Raw genomic sequence first — 25,958 nt, forward strand, 5'->3', positions numbered from 1 at the left:
TCTTCCATAAATCCAAGCAGTTCTGGTGCATTAGTCACTGTTGGAGATTCCCAATTATACTTGTGCATGCTGACATTGATGGTTTGCTCAGCTCATACTGTGCCTGGTACTAAAAATGGAAACCTGTGCCTATATTTGAAAACAGCTTCCAAACACAGCTATGGCCCCAAACTGTATCATGAAGACAATAGTGGTCAAATCACTTCCCCAGTCTTGCATGCTGAACATCTTTCAGTAAAAAAGAACATACAGCTATTAACCAAGCCCACCGTGTAAAGATCAGCAGGAGAAAAGAGTGGGTTTACATTCATTCAGGTAAAGATCCCTCAACAGAACCTTTAAATGACTGCACTGCCATCGTTATTTTTACATCAATTAAATTGCTAGCAAATGAATTCCAGCATCAAGAGGTGACAGGGCTGTTAGTTCTACCTTCTTAATGACACAACTGATAACTACCGTTAGTTAATATTTTTCCTTTAAAAAGAAGGATCATTTCTCTTCTGTGTGTCTGCATGGACTACAGATGAGGGTGTGTTATGCTGTCCCACAAATCTGACTTAGCTCTTATCTCTGCCCTTGACACAACCTTTTACCAAGGGACCATGAATAGCTTAAGTTAAATTTATTTGTTTGTCTCATGTATGCATTACTGGCACAATTGAGAAAAATTACATTAATAAATCTTCTTGCCGAGAAAATTAATTATGCACAAAATAGCCCAATCTGCCTCTGATTTTCATTAATGAAAGAGATTATCAGCAAAATAAGATGCTGCGGTATCTGAAAAGGAAGGATAGCTCTTTAAATGTAAAACAAGGTACATTTTTACATATTGACATACTGATAAAGAAAAACATGTTATGATTATGCTTATCAGACCGTCACACATTCGAATTCAAGGCAGAACGAAGGTGTTGCATTTTTAGTTCTTCGGGGCAAGGAAATATATATTGTAATCTTTACATTTGCTTAGTTTCTCTTTCAAAACCAGATCAGGGAGACTTCTGTGCTTTATACTTATCCTTTAAAAAGAACACAGGCAGTATTAGGGGTAAAAATCTACTCTCACATCTTCACAGCAGGCTTGACTCCAATATGCGGCTCTCCCTATGTCTCCCAAACTTCCATTAGCGTCAATGAGAGTTCAATAGGCTGCTCTCCTTATATGTGTAGAACTCCACTTGACATTAATGGGAGTTCAGCACACACAGGGAGAGCAAAATATTAGGCTTCAGATTTGCCGTGAGGCTATGAGAACCAGTACTTAAAAATGCATATGCATAAGTCTAAAAAAAGATACTTTGTCATAAAATTTCTACCAGTTAATTTTCCAGAGTATTTACTGTTCCATAATTGTGCATGAATGTTACGTAAGGTGCCAGACTGACGCCTTACAGGTCCATAGTTAGAACAGTATTGCAAGGACCTGACTCTGCCTGCTAGTCTGCATCAACCTTGGACCACAGCTGGGCATGAGAAGTTGAATAAACATTCTATCTGAGCTACAGCCCATCTCCTCAAGCTATCACCAGTAGGTAGGTTGCCAGTAGATATCAGTTGTAATGGTGGTATTTGTGATGTCAACGCCCATTCCACAGAAAATGGACACACACACACACACACACACCAAACAGCAACCAGATTAAAGTGACCCAACATACTGATACTATCGGGATCATCCCAATAGTATCAGGATCGTCCCAATATTAGGGGCTTTGTCTTATATAGACACCCCTTACAGTTTATTACCCCCTCTCCTGTACCAATTTTCCACACTTGTTATCTGGTCACCCTAAACCAGATAGTAAAGATTTTCCGGATGTTCCCAAGCTGGGCTGGATTCAACTTGGCACTCTGTAAGTGAAAGATAATTGTCCATTAACATTTAAGGCAACTAGAAATCTGTGGTAAGTTTGACCAAATTTGCATTTCCCTCCACCCCACCCTTGGTCTTGGAGAGATTCTGCAGTACGGTTTTAAAGCAAATTCATTCAAAGTATTTTCCCCTTCTTTACCCAATGTAAGATAGCAAAGTATTTTGCAGAGATTCTTCTGTTTTGCACCCCTCTCTCTGCTTGTAAGTTATTGAAATACTTGGATAAAGCTGGGATGACCATGTAGTTGATGAAAGCATCACAGCTAGGAGTACTAACTCATGGTACTTCCAAGCTTTGAAGAAGGATTTAGAGAAGGACTCTTCTTGGAAAGTGAACTTTGCAATATGATATATTTCCAACCGACTTGGCTAAATTTGTTTTGAAACTTCAGTTGTAGCCATTGAGAATTTATCACAGATACTGAGAATTGAAATAACATTACTTTTTAAGGTGTGTTCTTTTGCTGGACAGTTTCCTGGTGATATAGACAAAGTAGCAGCCAAAGCAGAATTGAGCAGCATCATGCCTCTCAAGTGTTAGACGATATTTCATGATTTTCATAGTAATAACTCTGGCCTCTTATTTAGCAGTTTCTCTTTTAAGTATCTTGGTTGAAAAAAGGGGATTTGTTCCAAGCTATCATTCTATAGCCACAGGCTGGAAAGAGAACACTTCCGTAGGAACACAGGATTTTTCATACAGGATAATAATCCATCTAGCCACGATGTTACCAATAAATCCAGTATTGCCTCTGGTAATTATAATACTTGATGTTTCAGAATTAGGTTAGCAGCTCCCTAGAGTACCTCACCAGTTGTAAAATGTTTTACTTGGAGGATCATATACACACTATGCAAAAAAAGGTAGAGCTGGTTTTGATGTACAAGGTACATAACCCTGCAGAATCAATATTCTAGGCAGAGCTGGAGTGCATAGCCCTGCCTACAGTTAAGGTTGCCCAACACTTTCCATTAACTTTAAACATTCAGACTGAAATTTTCCATGATGAATGCCTGCCTCAGCTGAATTTTTAGGAAACTTTCAGTTTAAAGGGCTTAGCTATTTCTGAGGGTTTGTCTAGATCATTTTTGTGTTGTTGTTTTGTTTTGGTGGATTAGGTCTGGGTGCACTAACAGTTGCTGAATAACACTATGTACACTAAGTCCACTGGATCCCCCTTGTCCACATGTTTGTTGACCCCTTCAAAGAATTCTAATAGATGAGTAAGACACAATTTCCCTTTACAGAAACCATGTTGACTATTGCTCAACAGTTTATGTTTTTCTATGTGTCGGACAATTTTATTCTTAATTAGTCGAAACAATAGCTAAGAATAAAATTGTCCGACACATAGAAAAACAAACTGTTGAGCAATATTCAACATGGTTTCTGTAAAGGGAAATTGTGTCTTACTAATCTATTAGAATTCTTTGAAGGGGTCAACAAACATGTGGACTGGGGGGATCCAGTGGACATAGTGTACTTAGATTTCCAGAAAGCCTTTGACAAGGTCCCTCACCAAAGGCTCTTATGTAAATTAAGCTGCCATGGGATAAAAGGGAAGGTGCTTTCATGGATTGAGAACTGGTTAAAAGACAGGGAACAAAGGGTAGGAATTAATGGTAAATTCTCAGAATGGAGAGGGGTAACTAGTGGTGTTCCCCAAGGGTCAGTCCTCGGACCGATCCTATTCAACTTATTCATAAATGATCTGGAGAAAGGGGTAAACAGTGAGGTGGCAAAGTTTGCAGATGATACTAAACTGCTAAAGATAGTTAAGACCAAAGCAGACTGTGAAGAACTTCAAAAAGATGTCACAAAACTAAGTGATTGGGCAACAAAATGGCAAATGAAATTTTAATGTGGATAAATGTAAAGTAATGCACATTGGAAAAAAATAACCCCAACTATACATACAATATGATGGGGGCTAATTTAGCTACAACAAGTCAGGAAAAAGATCTTGGAGTCATCGTGGATAGTTCTCTGAAAATGTCCACGCAGTGTGCAGAGACGGTCAAAAAAGCAAACAGGATGTTAGGAATCATTAAAAAGGGGATAGAGAATAAGACTGAGAATATATTATTGCCCTTATATAAATCGATGGTACGCCCACATCTCGAATACTGCGTACAGATGTGGTCTCCTCATCTCCAAAAAGAAACTGGCACTAGAAAAGGTTCAGAAAAGGGCAACTAAAATGATTAAGGGTTTTGAATGGGTCCCATGAGGAGAGATTAACGAGGCTAGGACTCTTCAGCTTGGAAAAGAGGAGACTAAGGGAGAATATGATAGAGATATATAAAATCATGAGTGATGTGGAGAAAGTGGATAAGGAAAAGTTATTTACTTATTCCCATAATACAAGAACTAGGGATCATTAAATGAAATTAATAGGCAGCAGGTTTAAAACAAATAAAAGGAAGTTCTTCTTCACGCAGCGCACAGTCAACTTGTGGAACTCCTTACCTGAGGAGGTTGTGAAGGCTAGGACTAAAACAGAGTTTAAAAGAGAACTGGATAAATTCATGGTGGTTAAGTCCATTAATGGCTCGTAGCCAGGATGGGTAAGCAATGGTGTCCCTAGCCTCTGTCTGTCAGAGCGTGGAGATGGAGGCAGGAGAGAGATCACTTGATCATTGCCTGTTAGGTTCACTCCCTCTGGGGCACCTGGCATTGGCCACTGTCAGTAGACAGGATACTGGGCTAGATGGACTTTTGGTCTGACCTGGTACAGCCTTTCTTATGTTCTAACAATTCCAAGATAATTGCGTCCACATGGCTGCTTTTACCTACTTCTCACTGAATCAGTGTGTACATCTGGTACTGACTTTTTTTTGTTTTGAGTAAGCACTAGGCATTCTTGGCTGGAATCCCATGGTGTATTGTCCCACTATTGGGCTTTATGCATTTTAGGTTTTTTTGGGGGTTTTTTTTGGGTGGTGCACTGTCAGATACCTACTGCAAGCTCCCAGAATTCTGGGACTTAGGGTCACAGTAGCAAATTCTCATGATTCCTCTCCTGTGATCTTATAATTCACTTATCTTTTGCAAGTCAGGGCCAATTTCAAAACTGTCAGCCAGCATGGAGGGAACTCTGCTTTGTGCCATGGTCCAGGCACTCGTTAATACACAGAGGTAGCTGCACATGTATATGCGATCACATACCTGGGTCATTTTGGAAGCCATCCACTGCCCTGTCAACCTAATTTCATTAAAGGAGGAGGAAGAAATCAAGCAGCTAATTGTGGAAAAACTTTTCCTGGAGCAGCTTCACTTGACTGAGTGCCATTTCTGGACTCATGAAAGCAGCATTGACTGGTGGAAATGAATAGTGATTACCTGCAGTGGAGGAAGAATTTCTGGGTGATAAAGGGCACTTTCCTAGAGATCTACACTGAACTCATCCTTCAGGATTCCAACATGAGAGCTTTTGTCAGTGGAGAAGCATGTGGCCATCACCATTTGGAAACTTGCCAACTCAGATTGCTACCGGTCAGTAGGCAAGCAATTTGGTGTTGGTAGATCAACTGTCTAGGCTGTCGTCATGGAGCAGTGTGCTGCTACAAAGGTGCTGCTAGCATGGGTCAACATTTGCCAAAGCACAGGAGGCTATTGGTAGATTTGCACAGCTGGAATTTCTGAATTGTATTGGAGCCATTGATGAAACCCATGTGCCTATTCTTTACTCACACCTCAGGCCTCAGAGTTCATCAGCAGAAAGGGGTGCATCTCCATGGAGCTCCAAGGCCTAGATTCTAGGCCCTAGAAGATTCATCAGTGTTAATGTGGGGTGGTCTTGAAAAGGTCCAAGTTGCTTGGATCTTTTGAAACTCACATCTGTTGTCTTTAATGAAATATGGAAAGTTTGCTCCCATGGTTACTATGGATATAAGTAGTACTGTCATTCCTTCTGTCATTCTATGAGACACAGCTTACTGTCTGCTTCCCTGGCTTATGAAGCCATTTACTGGACACTTGGACAAGAGGAAGGACCTGTTCAACTACAGACCCTGAGCAGCTGTAGAATGACAGTGGAGTATGCATTTTTAAGGGAGATGGAGTTGTCTCATGATGAGGCTGGAGGCTGCTGAGAAATATCTACCTGATGGGACACCTTCTTGCTGTATTTTGCCCAACTTCTGTGAGAGCAAGGGCGAGAGCCTCATCAGTGGGTAGAGGGCAGAAGTGCAGAGACTTGCTGAATGCTGTGATCAGCCAGAAAGGCTTCCTCTGAAAACTGCAGCAAATCATCAGGGCCATAGGATCAGGATCCCCCATGCTCCTACTTTGAGGCTAAAAGCTGAAATGTGGCAATGTAATTTAATTACACATTGTACTTGGATTTCTTTACTCTATGTGTATGAATTTAGTGAAACAGAAGTGTATTTTGCTTTTTAAAAATGCTTTGTGCAATGATTTTTGGAGAGGACATTTTATTTGGTCTCTGGGACGTGTATTTTATGAAACTCTGGTGCATCTTGTCAAAAATAACCTGTATTGATTAAATCATGCCAATATAAAAATCATGGATTGAACAAAACTGTGCAAACTTTTATCCATTGTTACATAAACTAGTGCAAACGTTAGACAAGATTACAGTGAAGATGTGGACCCATGCCATACAGTGTGGAGTACACATATATGTGCTGTACTGCTCACAAGCATGTGTACATGCAGGATTTCTGACTGTTGCCTCTGTACGGAATGGTACCAGAAGAAACTATAATTTGTTATTGTAGGGATGAAGGAGGGATCCCAGAATTCACTGTCTTCAGAGAACTACCTGTAGCAGGAGAATTAAGAATGTACTGCTGCTCCCAATATCCATTGTTCTCCATAGGCTACAGGACATGGCATGACTGGACATACTATGTCAAAACAACGGTCCATCTAGCCCAGTAGCCTATCTTCTGACAGTGGCCGGTGCCAGATGCTTCAGGGGGAATGAACAGAACAAGGCACTTGGGGTTGTGGTGCTATGGCAGAACATTGTCCCAAAATGTTCTTCATCAAGACAGTCTGGTTTTGCATCGGCTTCAGGAGCTGTTTCTGCCTGTCCATGTCATGTTTGATGGGGTCTCTTGCCAATTCTCTGTTCTTCCACCTCTACACAACGAGAACTTCCCTCCACTCCTCTCTTTTTATCCCTCTTCTAGGATGCTGTCTCAAGGTACCCAAACATTTCATCTTTGGTCTTCCTTTTCCTGCCCTGGAGATTAGTCAGGCACTCTGCAGTTAATAAGGTTTCTGTTCTTAGTGGCTGCAGGGTGTCACGTACAGAAGCCAGGGTAGCTGACAAACAGAAAAAGCAGTTACTGAAGTAATTCAGGTCTCCAGGGCAGCAATGATGAAATTACTCTTTCCTCAGTTTTGGAATGCCATTCCCATAATCTCTTCCCAGTCTAGGGGCAACTTGCAAATGTTAAGACATTTCCACATTACTTCCTCTTTGCCTAGGAACCCTGTTCTAATCCAAGGCTGCTGGTATGGTGCATGGCTGGTGACTGGCAGCAGGGTTTGGAGGTTTGGGCTTGGACTTCACCTGAGTTAGGCAGAAGGATTTGGGGGGTTAGATGGGCTGGAGGGCTTAGAAGGTAGGTGGGTGGGTGAGGGTTTGCAGGAGGGCAGGTTAGTAATTGCATGGGCAATTCTGCAGGCAGTCCTTACATTGGAAGATGTTCCTCTGATCTGAGTCACCAATAAGCAGTGAGGTGGCTTATTCAAAAGGGCAACAGGCAGACGGAAGATATGCAGTGATGTTATTCACGAGAATGGTCCCTCCAGAAGTGCTACAGGACAGGAAGGGCCACTCTACCTACAAAGGTAGCCCTGAGAAGGCTGCTGTGTCTTGCAGTGTTTGTGCCAAAATACAGCATTATCTTTGCCTTAAATTCTGTTTTCTGTTACCTGCACTCGATACACAAAATGCACTGCTAAATAAGTACCGCTCTGCTGTATGTTCTGAACCTCAGGGCTTAATGATGTTGAGTCTGATTACAACTAGCTGAGTGCCTTACAATCTCTGTGATTTAGTGTCTCTGTTTTGGGGAAATATACCTCATAAAATGCTAAGACAGTGGAAAGCTCAGGGCATTGTGAAAAACAGTATTTTTTATACCGTATTTTTTCTGAAACTGATGTTTCAGTAAACATGGCTACACTACAATGTTGTTTTACAAAACTACTGTGGCACCACTTGTTTAATCAAGGCAATGGGGACAAAATGTTCCCCTCACCTGTGGTGGTTCATGGGGAATGGAAGGGAGGTTGTGGGCAGTGGGAAATGAAAATATCAGGGAACCAATCCCTGCAGAGCTGGAATTCCCCATGTGGCCACCGTCTTGAGCATGCTGGGAGCTGGGGTAAAGCTGAGCAGGTTCAGAAAGGCTCCTAGCTCACATTTGCCCAAAATGGCCATGTCCGTCAGGCACTTGGGCCAAGCATTTGCTAAAACGACGTATACAGTTTTATAGTAATATAGCACATAATACTTACTGGCAGAGGTCCCCTTCTCAGCACTATCATGCTGGGAGTCCATCTGGGTTTCAGATGCTGCCTGTTTCTCTGGATCTGGCTCCGGCTCTTAGATTTCCCCTGGCCTTCAGGGGAAATCTCCTCATCAGAGTCCTGGTCAGGGTCCTCTTTGGTGCTTTCAGCACTTTCCAGAACATACTGGGGCTCGGTGGTGGCCCTCCTGACAAAAATCCAATCCAGCTCCTCAAAGTAATGGAGCACTGCCAGAAGTCCTGTTTCTGCCCTTGGTCTTTTTTATAAGCCTGCCAAAGGTCCTTTCCTTTGCAATAGCATGGAGCTGTGTCCTGAGAGTGACCTCTCTTGGTCATATACTTTCCTATATGCTCATGTACTTTTGCATTATGGCAGCTGCTGTTAAGACAGGAGTGGACCATCTCCTCACCCCAGATAGCAAGGAATCCATGACTTCTGCACCGCAGCACCACCAGACATGGCTGCTATAATGCTGATTACACTGAAAAGGATATACAGCTCCAGTACCATGTAATTGCAAATAGGGACCTCCTAGTTGTGTGCCAGCGTTTAAATAGGGCGGTGACATCTGGCCAACCTGACCCCAGAGCACTAGAGGGCACACAGGTAAACAGACAGGGCAGTCCTAGTGTGAAGCAATGCAGAGTGGGATACAAGTAGGAGGACTGAAAAGTTAATCTGAAATACAGATGCTTCTTTTTTCTGCACAAATTCATTCTGAAATGAACCTAATCCATTTTCAAAGTGGATTATCCAATTCATATTAATTGGCCACTTGATTCAGAAAGAGAGTCACATTGGGTGAATGTGAGCCCATTTTAACTGGAAAAAACTGCAGTTAGTGTGAAATAAACCCCACTGTGTAGACAGGCCCAGGGAACAAGATTCAGGAAAAATACTTTTTTTGTCCATGTTTAAAAGAAAAGTCTTAACTGTTTTACTGAGAAGCTCTATCACCTCTGTGCTTTGGAGAAAGGGTTTGCAATTTGGCAGGAAGCTTGCTCTGGTATCAGGATGTGTTGTTTGCTTTTCCTATGAAAATTCACCCAAATTTGACCAAGTTCCAAGCCTTTAAAAAAACTCTGCTTGCAGAATACTCAGTAGAGACTTGTTAGAGTTTGGCAGCCACATTGCCCAAAGATTCCATCCTCACTGAGCGAACTCCACCCCAGGGATGCAGGAGTTGAGCAGGACTTGGCCCTGCCTAATTTGAATGCAGAGGGGTGGGAGGATAGAAACAGAACTGGGGAGGAAGCCGAGGAGGCAGGATGAGCAGAAAGGAAGTGGCTTGGGTGTATATAGACACAGAGGGGGAGGAGGGCAAGAACTGGGGTGGGTGGGGGAGGAAGTTGGATAAGAGCAGAGGGGGATGGAAATAGGAGCTGGAGGTGGTTGACTGCAAGAGAAGGGAAAGGGACAGGCAGCGTGCACAGAGACAGGAGAGTACCACTAGAACACATTCCCCTCCAGAAGCTGGCACTGAATTGAGGAGTCCCAAGTTTTCTGTATTCCTCTGCTTTTAGCAAATAGCTGTGAAACCACTGGCAAAGTCTCTCTCTCTCTCCTTCTATTGATTGATCCACAAAGAAGATGACAGTCTACTGTAGTCACCAGTTGCTCCATTAACTTATGATATAGAGGTAAGTGCAGTGAAGCTAATGGTCTGAACCCTGCGGATAACCCATGTGTATAGGGGTCACTATGATTCCACATGATAGGATTTCTGTGGGGGAGTTCAGTTTTTTTTAAACTTAGAAAATTATATTTAAAAAAAACTACATTAAAAGAACATTTAGGTTGCAAAATCAAGCAGCCAAAAAAGTTAGGAAAGGCCAGAAATAAGGTTGTGTAGGGAGACATGCTTAAAATATAAATCAAAGTAAACAAATCAGTGAGGCAAACTATCATCCAAATACACTGGAACCCCTTCTCCTGTAACTCTCCCCACAACATATAACAGTTTCCTGATTTTACTGTGGCTAGCCTAAGTGTTGTATATCATACCTGGTTTTCTTGGTGATGCCAATGACAAATTTGCAGAACCTGCTCTAGTCCTTGGCATTGCTGTTTCAGATATTTGTCCAGTTGCCTTCTCCTGTCTTGCAGCAGTTCAAGGAGACTGCCAATTTTCAAGCAGCTGCTGTGGGCTCCTTGAATCAACTCAGGGTTTACATTAGGCCCATCAGATTTGAATTCTTCTATGAATTCAGTCAGCTCATGGCTTTTGTTTAAAAGGGCCAGTGACTTTTCCAAGAGCTCTGTAAGAATAAGATTACACAGGAAAAAACATGCTAATTTTAATCAATACACTCAATCTATAAAGCATTCTTTTAGCATATTTAAATATATATATATTTAAACAGTGGAAAAATGGTACGAGATCAATATGGCTTCATCAAGAGCTCTTTAACTGAAAATCAAAAAGGAATCCTACAAAAAGAGGAATCATGCATAAATTGCTGACAATAAGTACAAAAGGATAGTATACACATGTACAGACAAAATCAGAAAGGTGAAGGCAAAAATGAGTTACACCTAGCCAGGGACATAAAAGGCAATAATAGGAGTGTAGCGGGGTGGTTACCCTGCTCCTGCCTGAGGGGTTTAAAACAGCCCTGGCAGAAGGCTGGGGCAAAGGGAAAAGCTACTGGGGTGACTGGGGAAGTAGCCACAGCTGGGCCATGCCCCAATCAGGCCCCAGCTGGCCTGTATAAAAAGGCTGGGAGTCCAAACAGTCTCTCTCTGCACTCAGAGAGAGAAGGGCCTGGCTACAGGATACCTGAGTGGAGTAGGGCTGGGGAGCTCCAGCCTAGAAAGCCCCAGGCTATGGCCTTAGCATTGGGCCAAAGGTACTGGGGGTTGCAGAGGGCAGCCCAGAGGTAGGCCAAGGCAGCAGGTCCAAACCCAACCTTGCCTGTTATGAGTGGCCTATACTGCAGTCGACCCCAGGGAGCAGGGGCTTGATAGTGACTGGCAGTGGCTTGATAGTACTGAGTTGGGGTTAGTGGGTGGAGGTTCCCCCGTGAGGGGAGACCCAGTGTGTGTGGGTACTGCCAGGGGGCAGCACCCAGAGCAAAGGGCACTGGGGTCCAGGAGGGACATGGGGTCTAGAGGACAGGCGGATCACCAGCCTGCAGGGGGTGCTCCAGGATGCTGGAAAAGCTAATTCCCAGAAGTGACCAGCAGGAGGTGCTGCAGGGGTGAGTCTGCTCCTCTACAAGGAGATTCTATAAATACTTCAGGAACTAGAGAAAGATGAAGGAACGTGTACTCTACTTAACAGGGAAAGAGAGCTAGTAACATATGATATCAAGAAGGGTGAGGCATTTAATGCCTGTTTTGCTTCAGTCTTCACTAAAAAGGTAAATTGTGACCAGATGATCAATACAATTAATATTAATAATAAGGGGGAAAAGAATAAAAGCCAAAATAGGGAAAGGATGGTTAGATGTATTCAAGTCAGCAGGGTCTGATAAAACTCACTGTAGGGGACCTAAGAAACTATCTGAAGCAACCTGGAACCACTGGCGATTATCTTTGATAACTCATGAAGGTGAGTTCCCAGGGGACTGGAGAAGGGCCCATATTTAAAAAGGAGAAAAAGGAAGACCCAGTGAATATTAGACCAGTTAGCGTAACTTTAATTGTGGGAAGATACTGGAACAAGCAATTTGTAAGCACCTAGAGGATGGATAGGATGGTAAGTAACAGTCAACATGGATTTGTCAAGAACAAATCATGCCAAACCAACCTAATTTCCTCTTTGACAGGGTTACTGACCTAATGGATAGCAGTAGACGGGATATATCTTGATTTTAGTAAAGCTTTTGATATAGTCCTGCATTACATTCTTGTAAGCAAACTAAGGAAATGTGATCTAGAATAAATTAGATTGATAACTACTCTTAATGTATGGTTTTTCAATGGTTTGCTGTCAAACAGGGGTGTGTGTATCTGTCCTGGGTCTGGAACTACTAAATATTTTCAGTAACTACTTGGATAATGGAATGGAGAATATTATAAAATTTGTGGATGACGCGGGGCTTGGAGGGGTTGCTATCGATTTGGAGGATAGGATTAAAATGCAAAGTGACCTTGGCAAATTGGAGAATTGGTCTGAAATGAACAAGATGAAATTAAATAAAGACAAGTGCAAAATACTACACCCAGGAAGGAAAAAACAAATCCCCAACTACAAAATGGGGAATAACTAGTTAGGCTGAAAAGGATTTTGGGGTTAACAATGTGATGCAATTGCAAAAAAGTTAATATCATTCTGAGATGAATCCACGGGAGTATTATATGTAAGACAAGGGAGGTAATTGTCCCACTCTTCTCAGCACTGGTGGGGCCCCAGCTGGAGTATTGTGTCCAGTTCTGAGCACAACACTTTAAGAAAGAAGTGAACAAACTGGAGAGTCCAGAGGAGAACAATAAAAGTAATCAAAGGTCTAGACAAACTGACCTATGAGGTCTTGAGAAAAAAAGATTTAGGGGGGACCTGATTGATAAGTCTTTAAATATGGATATGTCTATACTACAGCAGCACAGCTATGGTGCTACAGATGTGCTGCTGTGGTGTAGATGCTTCCTACATTGGTGGAAGGGGTTTTTCCATCAATGTAGGTAATCCACCTCTCCCACATGTAGTAGTTAAGTCGATGGAAGAATTCTTCCATCAACCTAGCTGTGTCTACAGCAGTGGCTAGAGTGACAGAAGAATTCTTCCTTTGACCTAGCTGTGTTTACAATGAGGGTTAGGTCAACCTAACTATCACACAGGGTATGACATTTTTCACAGCCCTCAGTGATGTAGCTAGGTCAACATAAGTTGTAGGTGTAGACCAGGCCTATGTTAAGAGCTGTTATAAAAAGGATGGTGATCTTGTCCATTGAAGGTAGGATGAGAAGTAATCAGCTTATTCTACAAAAAGGGAGATTTAAGTTATATATTAGAAACAAATTTCTAACTATAAGGATAGTTCAGTATTAGAACAAGCTTCCAAGGAGGTCATGGAATCCCCATCATTGGAGGTTTTTAAGAACAGGTTGAACAAACACTTGTCAGGGATCATCTAGGTATACTTGGTTCTGCCTCAGCTCAGGGAGCTCGGCTAGATGACCTCTTGAGGTCCTTTCTAACCCTACATCCCCCTCTCTCTCTCAGCACTTTCTGGAAGTCACTGCCTTTTATTGCATTCATATGGGGGGTACATCTCTCTCTCTCTCTCTCTCTGTGTATATTTATTTTAGAATAAGAGAATGTGTGTATATGTACATACACCTCCCATATGAATGCAATAAAAGGTGATGACTTCCTGAAAGTGCACTTTGTAAAGTTTGTCTGTATTGAAATAGTCTTCCAAGAAACTTGAGGGAGGCCTCATAATTCGATTAGACAAAGCACTCGCAAACATATTGTGAGGAACAATGAGTTATTGATTCTATAGGTGACATTCTCTGTACTGACCTATGATATGAAAGCTGCCTGCAAACTCAACAGTGGCACTGCTTTCTCAAGGTTTAGTTCCTTTTATTTCATTTGGACTAAGAGGTTTCTGCAGACCACTGCAAAGCAGAATAACAACTGCCTATCTTGCTTTCTCTGTGGACCAGAAGCCTCTAGAAATTCTGATCTTCTGTACAAAACCCAAGTAAAGGCTTTATATACAATAACTATACAGATGTTTGGGAAGGACAGAATCCTTCCTCTGATTGGGAGTACCTCTACTACCTAACTCCAACTGCTATTATAATCCATATGTACTATTTGTAGCTGGAGTCGCTGCCCATCAATGCCCTCCACCAACACACATGGCAGGTTGGATCAGCATACTTCACTGACCCACTAGCTGCATTTCTTCTATTGTCCAGCAGCACAAGAACCCTTAGCAGACATTTCAATGAGGACAGGACTAGGGCTTTAGGTTTTTTGGAATAAAGGTATTTCCAGGAGGGATTTGAAGGAGAGAGTGATGTGGTGACTGAGGAAGGGAGTCTCAAGCATGCAATAAGATGTGTAGATGAGCATTGGAAAAGTGCCTGCAGGGGTAGTTATGCATACAGCTTGTGAAAAGCAGAAAGCGAGAGTTCAGAGCATGAACGGAGACAAGAGCAGAGAGACTTCTGTCAGTCAGACTATGTAGGGCTTCAAATTCAAGCTTCCTGTCTTTGACTATGATGTAGCGCATATGGGGAAGCCAGCACAGGGGTTTGGAATGTGTCTGAACAAGGCCAAAGTGACAGGCTAAGTATTATGGAAATGATTTTGTCACTAATATGGGTGTATTTGAGGGGGGACTCGTTGAGAGTCCAGTTCCTCAGAGTAGAGGTGGTGAGAGAAATATGCGGGCATTTCCAAGGCCAATCATAGTTAGCTATGAAGAAGCTCCACTCTCTAGCTGAGCCCAAAGAACCTTCAATATAAGCACTAGAACTGTTGGGAAACAAATTCCCATTCCATGGAAAAATCCAAAAATTAAAAAAAATCAGGATTATTCATTGAATGTAAATTCCAACATTTTATTTTGAAAACAGGTGAAATGACACTTTATTTTGAACTTTTCAAAATCTTTCTGAGACTCCCTGAGCTGTCTGGAGCCCCAGCAGTCCACTAAAAGGATTGCCCCAGTGTCTGGGAGTCTGGAAATTCTGGCAGGCCACCTGAGAGGCTACCAAGGATCTGTGAGCCTGTAAATTTGGGCTGCCAAGCCATCAGGAAACCTGCCTTGTTTCCATCTGTATTGCACTGAAATCATCACATACCTGTGGAATGTTTTGATTTAGGCCAATCAGCATTTTTCAACAGAAAGATGTTCATCAAAAAATTTCCAACCAACTCTAATAGACATCTGAACAAGTCTGAAACAATCCATCTAGCAGAGGACAGTAGTACACAAAACATTTATTACAAGATGACATCTTGCACAAGCTGTCCTGAGTCTGCTACTACTTTTGGATGAAGTGACCAACCCTTTGTTTCTTAGGAGGTTTCTCCATAAATGTTAGAATAAAAACTTGGAATTTAACAGGGATAATTCCAAAGCAAAGTTACTCATTTCCCCACCCCAATCAGGTGCGCTCCTGGCACACGGCTACGTTTACTTTTTAAACTTAAGAGACTCGTCACCATAGCCTGGTAGCTCCAACACTTTGTAAAGAAGGACATTCTTTCCAGCAACTTTACTGCTGAGTAAGTAGGCTGTGCCTTTCTCATAGAGACAAATACAAACATGATTTTCATTAATGATGATTATCCATCCTCCAAATTCTTAGCACTTTGGAAAGATATAAACAAAGAAGAAAGGGAGCATTTGCTACCTCTTCTATCCCTATAGGTAAGAGGCTTGAGAAGGATGACTATCTTCCCTCTGGAAAACAATTTCATTTGATTGTTTCAATTATGGACCCTCTTTTCAGCAATGACAATCGGTCACTGCCAGATATTCCAAGCTAAAATTGCCGTGTGATGAGCACTTCAGTTCAATAAAGATTGAATTGGGACCACCAAGACCATATTAAAGTTACCTGGGCTCAATTCACTAACGTCTCTTGAGTAGAATTGCATCTGATTCAGAGTGCCAGCATTTGAAGCAGCTAGATTTCTTATACAATGCAAAAATGTTCAAGTCGCTACTCTACTACTGAACAATCAACTGCAGTTTATATTTTCTGCCAGTTAGGTTTCCTATAACAGGTTTCCATTAACATTTAGTTAAAATTACATGGCTGGAGTGTATGGATTTGTGGGGGAAAAAAACAGATTTATATGGGATTAGTCTTTTAAAATAGATTGCAATTGTACTTAGTTGTGCAAAGAGATTGATTCTGAGATGGTGGGAAGGCACCTGCCTCCCACTTTTAAAAGATTAGTATGTTGGCATGGCAGAAAATGCTTCACACAAAGATCTTGATTTTAAGATTAATGACCCATCTGCTGCATTTCTTGTAGAAATTTGTCTAGTATCATGAAGAAAACATAGATGTGCAAGTGAGAAGTACATGAGGTGAAGTGGGGTAGAGGACTTTATTTCCTGGCTGCCATCTGACTGCCTGTAACTTCACTTTAGGCTGTTAATGGAACCTCCCTGCACATGGGGACAAGACAATTCAGCAAGGGAGTTATACAGCGTGCAGCTCTACAAAGCCAGAAGCATACACCAGGGAAGCCAATACAGACAGCTGGAGTCTGAGGTTGTCTAGAGGCCAGCAGTAGCTCATTTCCCAGCCCACTCCACTCCTCGTGCCCCATACACTTCCAAAAGCTCAACTGTTATGTAGGAGGCTGCATATGTCAGACAGTACTCCCCCGTGTACACACACACAAGAGGCTGGGGGATTGCTACGAGATATCAGCACCAATGCGTCATTCCCCACCTCAACCTTCTAGAAGAGCTCAATCCTGGGGCACAGGATTATAGCAGGCCAGCTGGTAGCCACCCAGAATGCTCCCCACCTCCACTTTCACCCCACAGGAAAGGGTAGCTGGATGAAGTAGTGTGGGGAAGTCAGGAGGGGAAAGAGTTAGAGGAGCCAGAGGAAGTAAGGGAAACAATAGGGAGGCAGCAGAGGGGAGAAGAGAGAGAGCAGGAACAGTTGTTTAGGGAACCATTATTAATTAACAATGCTTGTCAAATCCATATTTAGCAGGTGTGACGTTGCCGAGCACTGAACAATACTCACTCTGAGCTCTCTTTGCAATTAAAGAAATTACCATAGCAAACGTGATTTCATGAGAGAAGAATTTATTTGGGAAAACCAAAAATATCTTTCAAAGCCTAGAAATTCAACTGGCTAACTCTGTCTGTGAGCTATTGGCCAAAGAAAAAAATCCATTCCTTACCTTTTGTGTGATGCTCATGCTGATGAAGGAGCTTTTTCAAAGATTCCGTGTTCTCAAACTCCTGGGCATTCCGAAGGAAATCCTCCACTTGGTCTATTTTAATAGCAAACTAAATTAGGAATACAAAGAGAAAAAGCATAATACAACAATCCTTAGAGTACAGAATGTCACAGCACATCTAACCTATGCCTTTGGGGACAAATTCTCAGACTAGCAAAGAAGGGTATCAAATATTTCTGGTGACTATCAATTACAACTTCCTAGTATACATTTTTTGGGAGCAGCTGTTTGTCCTCTGTTTTCATGAGGTTCAGATTTGCATCGATCCCTTGTCGTCTTGAATGTTTTCTGATGGGATTGTGATTAGTTTGTCTTTTTATGAGGCTTTGCTTCTCTCTTATGGTTTCTCTGCCTCCAGTCCATTGATAAAGTGCTCTTAAAGGTCCCCTATGAATTTTAAAGTGTGTTTTTGTTTTAAATCCCCCTAATCAGATATTGAATGAAGCTTCCCCCCTCACAATCAGATTTTATTCAAGGCTCCCTTCCTTATCCTCTCTGGCATATTAAAATCCAAATTCCAGCCATCTTTGGGGAAAACTTTGGAGGCAGATACAATCTTCAATCTGATTTTTTTGAAGATAAAAATTGGTAGTAAATTTAAACTCACTAATGTTATAATAAAACATTAATAAGCAAATTACAGTGAGGTCATAGCACCATGATCATTAAGGTTGAGACTAGTTTACTGCTTAACAGTTGTTTTTTCTAAGGGCTCTAAAATCCAAATACTTCCTCAGATTGTCCTGAAAATTGCTGGGTCTCCTGGGGCTGCAGGGGAGAGTTAATGGTCCAAAATTGAGGTTATTTGATCTAGGGGTTCTGGAGATAGAGCCACCTAGTGTGATGTCAACATTTTACAGTTCTTATAACTTTTTGTACACAGTTGGTCAACTATGACTCTGAACTTCTCTAAACTGAAATCACCTGCTTAGGGCTGATCTCAGATACAGGAAGTCATATTTAAAAAGTTATTTAGGGTAAAAATTGGAATGAAGATGTTGCTCAAGCCAAGCTGACAAGCCATAGAAAGTGCTGATGTGTGCTTTAAGTTAGTATTTTGGGGGGGTTGTATAGGTGCCTTTGATGTTCTGGAAGGGTACGAGGCACTGCTGGTCAACCTTAACTGCATTAGCAAAGATTTGTGACAGTGAATTAACATTACAGCTTACATCAAGTTATTCTTTTGGTTAATTGTATATTCTAGTTCTGGTGTCATACTGTTCCTTCAGTGGGATAAATGCTTAGTTGTAATTATTAGAGCCATCACTATACCCTGACTCCAAACACCCCTGAACTTTGGATCAGCATCCAAACCCAGACCAGAATCTAAATTCTGCAGATGATTTCTATCCCTATAAGTGTGACCAGCACCCAGACCTGACCACATCAAACACTGGGTTGTTCAAAATCTAGACTTGAATTTTGCAGCTTTGTGCCATCTCTAGTAACGGGATTGCTAAATTAAGGAAGACCAAATCATGAAAGTTCACACTTGGACTTCAGTGTCATCAAGGATATTGAAACCTATGATGATATTTGAAAAATATGAAAATTAAGCTCTGCTTTGCTTGCCTATTCTCACATTCCAGCCTCTTACTCATGATCTTTATCCTATACAACAAATCCATTATACTTCAACATTTGGGATCTGAATTTGATTTTCATTAAAGAATATCCTTGAGATAATATTTGTGCTTTATCATAAGAAAGCAAAGATTTCACAGAATTGCATGTTGTCATTACAAGAAAAACATTTCAAAAATAAAATTCTAGTATTGTCGTTTAAGTCTATAGGACAATTGACATTTATGTCTAACCTAGGCATGACTAAACATAATGGGCCAGACCATTGGCCCTGCTCCAGTTTCTTTATATTTTCCCATGGCCTAAAATTTTCCCACAGAGCAGCCTAAAAGGCAGCTCAACCAGTCTGTTAAGGATTTCCCCTGCATTGGGGAACACTATGGAGGTGGTGAGTTACCATAGTGGCTCCTATGCCAATCTCTTCCTGGCTCCTTGATGCTAGGACTTGGCCTGGGCATCTGGCTGATCCCTGGCTGCTGGAATAGCTTGTCAATACTATTGGGAATCAGCAGAATTTGCCTCAGCTCTGCTGCTGTTCTAATTTCTACCAGCCCCAGGATCTGGGGTTCAAGAAGATGGATTAAAACAACCCTTGTTCTCCCACTCCTGGTCTTGTGCCATGTGTAAACTCTTTGTTTCAAAGACTTGAGAGCCCCATGTAATTGTGCACTCCACTTTTGGGGCAAATCCAGCCCACTCCTCTGCAAAGGCAAGGGATAGTTGAATTCAGTGGGTTGTGCAGGGAGTGTACATACCCCTGGGGTTGGAGTCGTACCCTGCATGAGCTGCCTGTGCAGAAGCTAGTAGGGGTGGGACATACAGGGGCATGGGCAGGCTGGGAGAGGGATAAGACTGGGAGAATTGTTGTTAATCTCCTATCTTCCAGGAGTTGGACTCTGGTTTTGTGCGGCTGTGCATGCTTTTTGCATGCTTGCGCATGCGGTTCTTATTTGTCTGTGCTCAGATGGCTAGACAGGCAATGGTCTTATTTGCAAGCACAACTATGATAACTACACACACACATTTTAATGCACAGCCTTGAGTCATGGGTTTAAGAATTTGGCCCTCAAAGAGTCAAATAATTTGAATCTTAGACAATGAAAGAGATCTATTAGGTCATGTCCATGCCCAGTGCAGTATATAGGTACAGACTAATTTTTAATTTTTCATTACTACTACTTTTTAAAGTAACTCATTAGTAAGAGACATCACATCTTTACAGATATTCATTCTAAATGTTCTGCTCATTTTCATCCTGGAATACCCAAAAACAGGAATGCAGCTGATTTTTTTTTTAATTGGCCCTTTGCATCATCAGAAATAGAATGCAACAAACTCTTGGAGGAATTGGGATTTGTTTCAAATTAAGCAGCATTTCATTTTAAATACAAACCTCCAGAGCATTTTCAAAAAATACTGCAGTAAGTTTCAGAAGTGTTCTTCGCTTCTCTAGCATAATGATGAGGGCATCCCAGGCATCCCCTAGAGTCTGTGCCATGGCATCATACACTTGGCTTTGCTCTTTGTTTTCCTCTGCAGTCTTGTCTGCTTCACGTAACAGGTCCCATACTTGATCTTCCAAAGACTATACGTGGGGGGGGGGGGGGAGATATAAACAAAATTTGTTTTTTCTAAGCAGAATGCCAAATAGCACAATGATATTACTTCGGGATACATTTTCAGTATATCTTTTCAGTTATCCACAACTCTCCTGCTATTGGCATATTTTCAACATAAACTATTAATAATAATGGAAGTGTGGCTATTCCTAGATAGTGTATCAAAAACTTACCCTTTGAATTCAGTTCTGTACTTTGACACTCTCAAGCAATTTCATAAAATTTTGGTGAGAAACAGTTCTAGGGGGAATCCATCATTCCACATTTAAAATTTCCATTCAAATATGCTCAGGTACTTGAATGTAAATCTCTACTGAAGCTAGTACATGCTCATGTATTTTGGATATTCATTGTTAGAACATTATACAGCCAATCAACACATTCTCCTGCAATGCTGGAGGCCAGTAAAACAAACAAACCCAAATTAGAGCCTTAAAGATATAGCATACAACTCAAATGTAATTAATTCACAACACACCTAAAACGGAGGGGCTATATAGATTAAAACTATATATGTATTGTCTAAGGAAGGCCATAGATTACATACAATATTTCCAGCTCTGCCTGCCGCAGTGGTCAAGATGAACGACAAAATTACAATGTTCGGGTTATCACAAGAACAAGTCTAGAGTGTTTCATGCCCTTTACCATAAGAAAGGATAACTACTGTGCTATTTCTTGTTCATATTAAAATCTTCAGTGTGTCTAGAGAGTTGATTGTTTGTATTATACATGTTTTTCATCTCAGGTCTTTATCATGAGAATAGATTAATAAAGTGCCAATTTTTGCTGTTACAGGTATTATCACAAGAATGTATAATGAGAAGAGGAATCTATATAAGGCAAATTAAAATCTATAATAACGCATTCTCATGACACAGACTAATAAGAATGGAAAATAGGAGAACTTAAAATTCTCATGACGGAGATCAAACTGAGAATCAGAAATAATAGAAAACTAATTCATTATTGTGCTAAGCACAGGATCATAATCTCAAAAACCTCCCTAGATGCTACTCACATACTCTCTGTGAATGTGATCGTCTGAATCTGAATCAGGTGTTTCTCTCCTCACTGAAAGCAGGGCTTTGGGAAACACTTTAATACACAATGGAACCATTATTCCTGACTCAAAAATTTTTAAACAAAAACAAATATTTTAATCTATCTCAGCACAAGAGACTAAAGAAAAGATTAGTAATTTTTACTCAGTATTCAAAATAGGAACTACATATAATCTGATATTGCAAAAATAAAATTATTAGACATAGGAATAGATCCAACAAACCCATTATTTGAAATAAATATTGCGCAATACATAGACAAGTGTGGTAAATAGCTTTGTTCTCAGCAGTATCTGTGTTAGCCTTATAGTAACAAACCCCTCTCAAAGGACATACAAGAAGTCAATCTTTTAAAGAACTATTTACATTTCCCATTTTATCTCCTGAATGATAGCACAGTACTGGGAATTGCATTCTAATATTGACTCTGAAAATGACTCCTTCTGTGCCATTGCGCAAATCCCCATCTTTTTCTCCTTAGTTTCTCCATCTACTGATAAAAGACCAAACCCTGAAGTTCACACTTACTCTTTATCTAAGCAGAAGCCCCACTGACTTCAATAGAGTTTTGCCTGAGTAAGAACAAAGATCCTGATGTCAATTACACCAATGTTACACATGTAACACTGCTGATATCGAAGGAGTAGTTCCTTAATGACACAGGTATGAGATCGGAATCAGGCTTGGAGTAAAAATTGAATAAGGCTTTGAGGATTCAACTTAATCATAATAATACTTCCTTTCTCTTCATTTCATTAATGCTTAGTTACCTACCTCACTGGGGTGCTGTGGGGACTCATCAGTTAACATTTGTGAAGTTCTATATTCAGTAAGTGTTAAGTGCCATTATTATTAGTCGTAAAAAGAGAAGTACCGGCTCATCTCATGATAACTTTTACACCACAGAGATTTTAAGGCTGGATGATTAAATGAAACTTAGAAACCAGCTTCATCAAACTAATGTTAATGGTCAGGCTTAATGAGCCATTACCAAGCTCATGCAAATTTTAAAAGAAAATTCATCTTGCAAGACAATCTTCAGTGTGTGTGTGTTTTTTTTAAACTGCTTTCTTTGTTTTCCTTTTATGGGCTTGCATCATTATTTCCTACATTATCTTTTTATAGTGGCGTAGCTATATAAATAATGTCTATGTATTCAATTTGCCTAGGCATATGCACAATCTGTACAAAGTCAAGGAGATACTCCTAAGTGTTCTATTCAGTCTAAAATATTAGCTGTCTTCTGAGTGTTAACCCCAGAATGCCACAGATGCTGGGCAAGTGCCAGGCCAATACATAATAAGAGAAGTTAGCTGGGTTCTTCAAGTCAAAAGGAAGAAGAGTAATTCCATACCAGAAACTTGTGGAACTGAGAGGCCAGAGTAGGGGAGAAGATGACAACATATGTGAATGATGGGAATCACAACTCCATATTCTTTCTTCACTGCTGAGGCTATTCAACCCTCAAGCTTGTGGTGTGACTGCTTTAATTATCTGGGAACAAAGTGATTAGTTTCTTCCCTCCCACTGGAGTTTGGGTGCTGTGGAGAGCATCCTCCCATCAGGTCTGCTGCTATGCAGGGAACCTCCCCATCTGCTCCTACTGATGGGGCTTTGAGAGTTCTCATGACCGAGGTCTGGAGAGAAACATCCTGCTCTCATCCTCCACCCCATGACAGCAGCACTTGGAAGGGCAGAGTCAGAGAAGAGACTTACATTATATGTAGGGTGGGTTGAACATTTTCTGTCAAAACATTTTGATGGAAAATTGGGTTTTTGACAAAATGAAATTTTTCATGAGAAGTGTCAGCTTGCTACAAGAAATGTTGATTTTTTGTTGAAAAACTGAATACCCAAAATCAAAAATATTTTGATTTGAAAATGCTGCCATGGTGCCTCCTGAGACCTGTAGCTTAGGAACCTCTTGACTTTTCTCCTCTATTGATAAGCCCCTTCATTTTCAGTTTAAACCGATTTTTACTGAAAAAATCCCATGTTTACAAAATATTATTCCTTCCCCCCCCGATATTCACCCTACTTTTCTCCAAAGAGTCAAAATTTTCTGCAGGAAAAATAACTATTTTCTGACCAACTATAGTACATGGCCCTTCCGCATCTCCACAGTGAGAGCTGCAAAGTGTCTTTGGGACTCATGACCACTTTAAAATTCCCTCACTCTCAAGTAGAGAAATGTCAGGCAATGCATTGAACAGGCCTGTAAGTCAAGAAGAGGTAGTTTGAGAGGCCAGTTACCCCATTCAAGGTGTCCAGAATAATTCAAATGGACAGTGGGTGAGAGGAAGATGGTCCCTGGGAACAGTTTGTGTCTGGGAGGGGGAAGATATAGGAAAAAGCTAGGCTATTGTTCCCTTAAGGCCTGGACCCAGGAGCCTTCGAGAGTGGGAGGGGCAAGGCTCCTCTCTCTCCCAGCTGGCCCCAACAGGTGTGTGTTTGTTAGGCTCACGTGGGAAGAGGACTAGGTGTGTGAATCAAAAAGGACGCTCCAAGCCCAATGAGGGAGAGCTCGCTACGAGGAGGACTCTGCCAGGACAAACATACAGATAAAGGGCTGTGGAAACCCTGAACTAATGGGGCGGGCCTGGGGGCTGTGGAGACCAGGCCTTGAACCAAGCAATCCCAGAAAGGAGGGCTGTGGAAACCCTAAACCTAGGGGTGAACAAAAAGGAGGCTCTTTTGGGAGCTGGACCATGCTGAATAAATTGAATCCCAGAAGAGTTGGAGTCTTGTTTTCAAGACTAGTGGCTGTGAGTAGATTATTTCCAGCAAGCTGCAGGGACACTGAGGATGGCATAGCAGTGGTGCACCATGCTGCAGAGGGGCATGCTCAGAAACTGAACCCCTCTAAAAGGCCACATTTGACAGCTGGGCTGGAAACAGTTATGACTTTACCATGCTTCCAAGTGGTGGTGAGGGAGTCCCTTGGAATAAGTAGGTAGCAGGCTCTATGGCTGCACAACCCTGTCCCACATGTAATTAAGTTGGCACCTACAGGCATCTCATGCAGCCATCCATGGCACTGCTGGCTGGTCCCACCTCACTCTCCAGCTTTAAAGCTCCTGAACAGAGACTCCATAACTCTCTCATGACAATAACACCCTTCTGGGCTTGTTTCATTGGCACAATAGCATCCTGAAAGTCCAAACTAGTAGTGTCCAACAAATTAAGAATAATGAACACAATCTTCTGCCCCACCTGGGCTCCTCTTCAAACTTGGACTCCAAAATCTAAAGTAACCCTCTGCAAAGGATTCACCCCTACTTGGGCCCTGTGGAGTCCCTTTCCCACCCTTACAGAATGGTGCCTTACAGGGCTTTCTCCTCTGAAGGCCTCCCCAAGCTGTTAATCCGGAGGGCTTTTTCCTCCCTTTTGGCTGCCTGCCTGCCCTGCCTCCTCAGGGCTAGCCACAGGAGACACTGCTACCCCTCCCCCTGCTTTTTTCCTCAGACAGATTAGCCTGCCTCCCCAACTCCAGGGGATTCTGCAAATTTTTCCCAGGGAACTCCCTCCCTGCTTTCTCTTCTTCCTGTCTCTTTATCGGGCCCTGGTGTCCTCTATCCAACTCCACTGGGAAGCACTTAACTGATCATTGGTCCGAGTCCCCCGTACAGACCATGTTCAGTTCTACATGGAGCACTGCAGTGGATCACAGGGAAATTTCCACTGGTCATAGCTCTCTCTCCACACACACACACACACACACACACGCACACCCACCCACCAGCTCTAATCCAGCCCCTCACATACCACCCAAGTTACCAATGTGGGTCCTTGGTTAGGTTAATTTCAGGCATCCCTGGCATTCATAGTAAAAGATTAAGCATACTGAAGGCAAGCTTGCATTATTAATGTAGTCACTTTACCAGTGTTATATAATGCTGGTAAAATCAGTGGTTAAATTCATTTTGTGTTTATTTCTTTCTAATGATGCTAATTATTCTAATACATTTGTTTCTCAGCTTTTGCATGCTGAATACTAATGGACAATTTTTTTTAATTGAAACCATTTGCCAATAGGTAAATGGGCACACTTGACTATTATACGCTTCTCTCTTTAGATAGAACAGTTTATGCATTCAATAAATATATTTTAGTCTGCCAATTTGTTTCTAATGCCAGCTGTTCCAGTTATTCATTACATTTCACAGACAGAGTAAAGATAGAATCTGGCATTTATGTTCCTTCAAAAACAGACCTAGCTCTTGATTCTCAAAAACTATCTTGAAACCACAGCTGGTCTGTTCTCATGGTGATTTTACAAGGCCATCCCAGTAAAAGTATAATATAAAAATTTGGAGCCTTTTGTTACCGTGAATACACATGCCAGGACAATTCATTCCTATTTCAGACTAGCACAAATAAAAGAGAAAGTTGCAAGTAC

At 41.6% G+C, this 25,958-nt stretch overlaps 1 protein-coding gene across 9 annotated transcripts in view; it reads right to left on the minus strand.

The window, feature by feature from the left end:
* The window catches only part of CCDC141 (coiled-coil domain containing 141), a 152,842-nt gene that overhangs the window by 103,920 nt on the left and 22,964 nt on the right, over positions 1 to 25,958 (minus strand). For 8 of the 9 annotated variants that reach the window (XM_034785769.1, XM_034785770.1, XM_034785767.1 and 5 more), the window contains exons 3-5: positions 20,270 to 20,461; positions 17,233 to 17,341; positions 10,395 to 10,648 (exon numbers count right to left, since the gene is read on the minus strand). In XM_034785769.1, the coding sequence (XP_034641660.1) occupies positions 10,395 to 10,648; positions 17,233 to 17,341; positions 20,270 to 20,461 (555 nt within the window). Of the gene's footprint in view, positions 1 to 8,378; positions 8,692 to 10,394; positions 10,649 to 17,232; positions 17,342 to 20,269; positions 20,462 to 25,958 lie in introns of those variants that run through there. The other variant, XM_034785773.1, reaches the window with a different exon arrangement.

The sequence above is a fragment of the Trachemys scripta genome, chromosome 11 (assembly GCF_013100865.1).
Source record: "Trachemys scripta elegans isolate TJP31775 chromosome 11, CAS_Tse_1.0, whole genome shotgun sequence".
In the NCBI taxonomy this organism is placed as follows: domain Eukaryota; kingdom Metazoa; phylum Chordata; order Testudines; family Emydidae; genus Trachemys; species Trachemys scripta.